This window comes from Nematolebias whitei, chromosome 1 (assembly GCF_014905685.2).
Source record: "Nematolebias whitei isolate Nwh7 chromosome 1, NemWhi1, whole genome shotgun sequence".
Classification (NCBI taxonomy): domain Eukaryota; kingdom Metazoa; phylum Chordata; class Actinopteri; order Cyprinodontiformes; family Rivulidae; genus Nematolebias; species Nematolebias whitei.
In genome coordinates this window covers 48,805,609-48,811,846 of record NC_056498.1, presented here as the reverse complement: position 1 = coordinate 48,811,846, position 6,238 = coordinate 48,805,609, and the positions used below count along the sequence as shown (strand labels likewise).

The window sequence follows — 6,238 nt, the reverse complement described above, 5'->3', positions numbered from 1 at the left end:
TAGCTAAAATGGAAGAACAAGCCCAAATTAGCAGGAGAAAGAACACACATATACTTTGTATATATATCTATATATATATATCTATCTATATATATATATATATATAAAGTTTTACCATTAAATTTGCAGTAGATTTACACATGCATCAACCTCTGCAGGTCAAAATGACGCCATTCTTAAATTGCAGTCCCACAAAAATCACTTCAAGGGCCGCAAACGGCCTGCGGGCCACATATTGGACACCGTTTAGCGGAGGCTTTTATTTTTTGTGCAAAGCTGAATTCTGTTATTTTGTAGTAGCTGCCTCACGTTTAAGTTTAGGTTGTAAGTTTGCTAAAAAGCAAAGTTTAAAGCTTTTTCTCCAAAGTGTCAAAAAAGTGATTTTTATTTTTTCAACATTTGGTGCTTTAGGAACTAAAGTACTGAGCTTTCCCACGTTATATTTTTTTGATGAACTTTTATAACCCGAAGCAGCTAAAAGTGCCTCATTTTTAAACCTCACAAGCCGACATGAGGAAACAAACGATGATGCAATGGTTTGTTCCGGTGGTGAAACGGCGGTCGCTGCTCTCGGACTCACGGTTCTGTCTCTTCAAAGATCGAGTCCATGATGTTGAAGCTGCAGAGGCTCCAGCAGAAAGCCATCCTGGACGACGACTACGACGCCGGTAAACCCTGCACTTTTATTTTATCATTAAAGACAGAATTCTACCGTAATTTTTGTAAAACCGAGTTCAAGCCATGTTTGTGTTTACCATTATTGATCAGCTGTGGCAGCCATTTTGAATGCCAACACCTCCAAAGGTTCGATGATCTTAAAGGTTTGTCCAGACATCACTTTCTGCAGGTTTCATTCAAATCCGTCCAGTGGTTCATGAGATATTTTGCTAACACTACAGACAAGCTACTGTTTTTGCCAGAGGTAGAGGTGAATGTTTTCCATCTTCTCCCTCAGAATAAATAAAATCACTAAGTTGCTGATTTGAAGTTACAGAAAAAAATAAAAAAAAATAAAAAAAACATTTCGACTGGAGCCCGTGTCTCCATTTTCAACTCCCGAGGCCTCAGATCTGAACCTGGGTCCAGACCGGACCCCTTTCCTTTCAGTCCGACCCGAGTGTTTTTCCTGGCCGACCCGAGGGAGAGTTTATTTTCTCAACGAGCCCCACGTTGTAACAGAAATAAGTCCCTCAGGTCCGTCTGTGCTGCGAGTCCAGAGGACCTGCTTGGCTTTATTTGGGTCAGTGCAGCCCGTCCCTTCAAGTTTGAAAATTAGTTAAATTGTTGTAACTTTTGATGTGAACTTCTATTTTTCAGTAAACTGTCTGAGGCTTCTAGCAGAACTTTGCCTGTTTTTTGCACAACTTATGAAAAGACAGCTGATTAATTAGACCGGGGTGCCCCAGACTTTTTCAGCATGTGAGTTCATTTTAAAACGTCCAAGTCAAAGTGATCTACTTGCTGTGGTGAATGGACTGTACTTATATAGTTCCTTTCTATCTTATCAAGATACTCAAAGTGCTTTACAACACAACCTGTGCCTCATTTACCCATTCATACAGCACTCTACTAGATCTATAATCAGAGCTTTATCACATTCATGCACCGATGGGACGCATCGGAGGCAACGAGGGGTTCAGTGTCTTGCCCAGGGACACTTCAGCATGTGACTGCTGGTGGCATCGAACCCCCAACTCTTGCATTGGAGGACGACTGCTCTAACCACTCAGCCACAGCCGCCCATACACACTATAAGGCCCCCCTTTACACGAGAACCACATCTGGAAACATTAATGTTGTAATAAATAAAAAATGAGCGGGTTTACATGAGAATGCTGTAGTTTCCATTTCAGTCGGGTTGCCAGATAAGAAATGATCAACTATAATACTGTGGATTTAAAATGATAGTGTTTTGACCTAAACTGTATGACGGAGCTTTAGGGCCACACTAAGAAAGAAATAAAATAAAATAAAAGCCATAAAATTACAAAAATAAAGTCCTAGTATTACTAGAATAAAGTCGAATAAAGTCCTAAAGTTACAAGAATGAAAGTCGTACGAGACTTTTTTCAACTCTCGTTTATTTATTTTTTTCCATGAGTCGCATCCACAACGCGACCTGTCAATCAATCCAGTAGGCGTGTCAGCTAATGACCATCCGAAGCTAAACGAGTCTTAATATCATCCTAACTCAGACACAATAAAGCAGGAAAACTGCATTTCAACTGTGGTAAAATTAAGAATGTTGAGCATCTTGTTAAGTTATACTTTGGTATTGGTTTTACAAATAAGGAGATAGTTAATCTGTGAGCACATCAGCATCAGATTATTATCAGTATCAGGACTTTGAACCTGCTTACAGTCAGGTGGTACGCTCTTATGGGCTACAGGTAACGAGCATTTAGCTTCAGATTGGTTATTTGATGACCCCCCCCCAACATGCTTAGTTTCCTGCCCGTCGGGGAGCAGCAGATGTTTGTGTGTGCTGATCCACGCGTGTTTGCTTTCAGCTGAGCGCTTTGGGAAGAAGCTGGAGGAGCTGTGCAGGGAGCGAGGCGCTCTCAGGCTGGGTTTACCCTCCAGACAGCCTGGCGTGGCCCTGTTCCTGGACAGGCTCAGGCAGGGGGTGCACGGCGCCCTCCAGAGGACAGACTGCAGTCAAGGCAGGTGGGTAAAATACGAGCTTCGTTTCACCGCAGCACCTTTGTCTCTGAATGGCACAAGCTAAAGGATGACGCAGAATCTGTTCGATCTTTAGTTCCAGACGTCACATTTTGTTTTATTGCTGCTGATGCGTTAACCTAAACCCTAATTTTGTTTCGTTCTTTTTCCCACGTCTCGTTTATTTGTAACAAAACGTACAAATGTGTGGCTCAGTTGGGAACGGTGGGCTGTGATAAGTCATCGTATATCCTATAGCATAGACAAAATGTGCAAAACAAAAGAAAGTTGCATCGCCGTCATGGAGTTCGATTGGATTTTGGGGCTCAAACGTTGAAGCAGGAACATCACTGAAAGTTTAAACGGGTCACAGACTGTTGGACATGTCCCTTTGGTGTCTGTGATGGTTTTTGGACAGTCGCGGATTAAGTTCCACGATCTTGTTACAGATTTTCCTACGAAAACGTTCAACTGAGAGTTGACGTTGTCGCTAAATTTTGAGTCGTCTGAAAGGTTTCAAACCTTTGCAGATAAACTCATCGTACTCCCTCAGATCTTTCTGGGTCATGTACAAGTTATGCATTAAAATGTAGGGATTCTTGTTGCCTTCCACCCCATGTGTCTCCCCCATGGTTCTCTCAGAGGACACGGTCAGACTTTAGTACATCAAAATGTTCTCGTCAACATGAAGCAAAGGGTCATTTTAACTCGTCTTATCTTCTACATAAAGCACCACAGAGTCCTAAGAACTCACGTGTGAGGCCGTCAAAGTCTTCTGCAGCTTTCGGTTCAAGAATTTTTAAGATGCAACTTGTTGTGTTCGAACGGCGACCGTTTGTTTGAGGCTTACTTTTTAGTCTGTCCACCTCTGTGATCTTGACTGGTCTTGAAATAAAATCCCGAGTTGGAGGCGAGACCGAAACCATCAAAAAGTGGTCGAGACTGGTCTCCGTCCGGAACCAACACCACCCAAAACCTTCGAAGACTCGTCGTTGCAAAGAAACGATCACCCGTCGACACAAACACGCGCTGCTTTTAGGAAAACGTGTCGTTAAGCGGCAGCAAAACGTTACGCGCGTTACATTAACAAACGCAGAAATGTTCCTGTTTTTAGTATTTTACATAACATAGCTGTTGTTGTTTAGTTTTTATTTCATTTCTTCTATTTACTTTTCATTTCATATGCTTTTTATATGATTGTTGTCTGTACCTCATGTATGTTCTTTGTTTAAAACAGGTCTCTCTTATAAAAGAGTCCTCGAGGCTCAATGAGACTAACCTGGACAAATAAAGGGTGAATTGAATATTGTGTTTTATCGTGGTTTATTTACAGGGAGGAGGTGGAACCAGAACAATCGGACCCGCTGCAACGAAGAGATGGTTTGGTTCAAGAGAAACGGCAGGTGGAGGTAAACCCAGCTCACGATGCTGTATTTTCTCTACCAAAGCATCAAAACAGTTATTTTAAATATTTTACCTCGTAGGACTACACACCAGCTTTTTTTTTCATATTAGGATTTTACGTAACATCTACCACGTGGTGAGAATGAATGAGTCTGAATTTCTGCAGTTTATAGTTTTTAATAGGCCTGTCGCGATAAACAATAAATCAATTAATCGCGTGATAAATGAAAATTATCGACCTCATTTTCATTTATCGACTTCATCGTTTCTTCGTGTCTCTCTTTTTACTGAAGACACTGGATGATAAAAGGCTCTTTGACCCCTCCCTTTCTCTTTTCTCTTTAAAATCCATTTTAAACGTCCAAAATTGCATGTTTGGATCATTAAAAACAGCTAAGCTACGAGCTAAGCTACAAGCTAAGCTAACAGGCCAACCTCGGGGAAAAAACCTCCATCTTGTCGAAGCTACAAAATTCACGGTTGAAACCCGTGCCTTCGTGTAAAAAGTTGTTTTTCTCTATAAAAAGAAGCTGAGAACTTGTTTACTGATTTTTTTATTAAAAGCTTTGTGTGAAAAATGCTAAAGAGCTCAAACAACACCGAGCGTCCGCCATTTTGAGAACCGAAGAGAGACAGCCCATGTCACGTCAAGGGGCCTCCCTCCCTTTTTTCTTAAAGAGACACGCTGCTCACTCCCTCACTATCCATCCTTCGGTTCAAAGTCTTACACTGCCATCAAGTGGTCAAAAAAGGTACTACACACAAAACAAATTAACCAACATTTCTTCTTAAATTTGACAGTAATTACTAATTATTGTCAAATTTCAAACAATATTATCGTTTATCGCAATAATTTCTGAGACAATTAATCGTCCAGAAAAATATGTTATCGTGACAGGCCTAGTTTTTAATATATAATCAGAAAGTGTGAATATATTCTTCACTCGGTGATTGTGGCTCAACAACAACCGAGCTCATCAAAAATCGCAGACCAAACGTAGGCTGTCAATCAGAGAGGTCAAAGGTCACCGTTTCAGCAGCAGAGAGCTGAGGGTTCAGAGAAAGGCTCAATATATTAAAGACAAGAAAGCTCGTGTTCATGTCAGACGAGTGAAGTAAAAAACGACTTCTTGACCCAGGAGGAGGTGGCAGAGCTGCAGCGGCGGCTGGCGGAGCTGCAGGAGCGCAACCGGCTCCTGGAGGAGCAGATCCAGCAGGAGGAGCGGCAGCTGGAGGCAGAGGAGCTGGAGGGCACCGTGCTGCGCAGCTGCACCACGGTCCAGCTCCGGGACCTGAGCCGGACCCTGCAGGACCTCGTCACATCCGAATACCGCTCGCTGATCTCCATCTCTCCTCCACCCTCCACACTCAGGTCAGAGTCCCACACCGCCTCAGTGCTCACAGCTTAGTGCATTTAAATGTGTGTAAATATTGTTTTTCTGTTTTTATTTTTTATAAATTTGAGGAGTAGAGCAGTAATTATGTATCAGAATCGAAATAAGCTTTATGATCATTGCACCGAGATACAACGAGAACATGTACGTACAGTCGTCCGAAAGATGGACGTAGTGCACAAAGCTGCTACTACAAAAAGCACGGCCCTCTTATTCTTGTTCAGAATAATATTTTTGCTTAGATGAGAAAAGGGAAGAAAACATGAGGAGAGATGGTATAAAAAACGATCTGTCACACCTTGTCCTAGACAGTGCACGATTTGAGGCATCAAAAAAACCTACCACAGCATCGCACATAAATAGACGTGATACAGATAGGCCGGTGAAGACATTGAATTTTAAGCGAAGGTCGTAGCATAGTCCAGAGCTTAAGAGGTGTCATTCATCTTCAGCTCGGTTCAGGTTCCGTCACATGTCCATGGCCTTGGGGAAGGGATCTTTGTTTTTTCTAAACATGCCAGGAGGATTTGAGATAAGTCCACCGTCAAGGCCCTAGTTTGGGTCAGGCAGAACTCGTAAATTGCCGTTTCTGCCTTTTAAAGTCTCGCTGGTACATTTCTCCGATGGTGACTCCAAACAGCCAAATTGATTCTTTACGCCGTTTCTCCAAGATTATTCCCACTGTTCATGGGTGCTGCCAGAAAGTTCACAGTCCTGTTAACAGCTGCTCCAGCTCTGACGCAGCTCCACATAATTCCGTCTGAGTGCTGCCAAGCTTC

At 42.4% G+C, this 6,238-nt stretch overlaps 1 protein-coding gene across 1 annotated transcript in view; it reads left to right on the top strand.

The window, feature by feature from the left end:
* disc1 (DISC1 scaffold protein) overlaps positions 1 to 6,238 on the top strand; it is a 64,126-nt gene that overhangs the window by 8,765 nt on the left and 49,123 nt on the right. The window contains exons 3-6 of the mRNA XM_037691360.1: positions 599 to 668; positions 2,511 to 2,667; positions 3,995 to 4,070; positions 5,205 to 5,437. Of these exons, the coding sequence (XP_037547288.1) occupies positions 599 to 668; positions 2,511 to 2,667; positions 3,995 to 4,070; positions 5,205 to 5,437 (536 nt within the window). The remainder of the gene's footprint in view (positions 1 to 598; positions 669 to 2,510; positions 2,668 to 3,994; positions 4,071 to 5,204; positions 5,438 to 6,238) is intronic.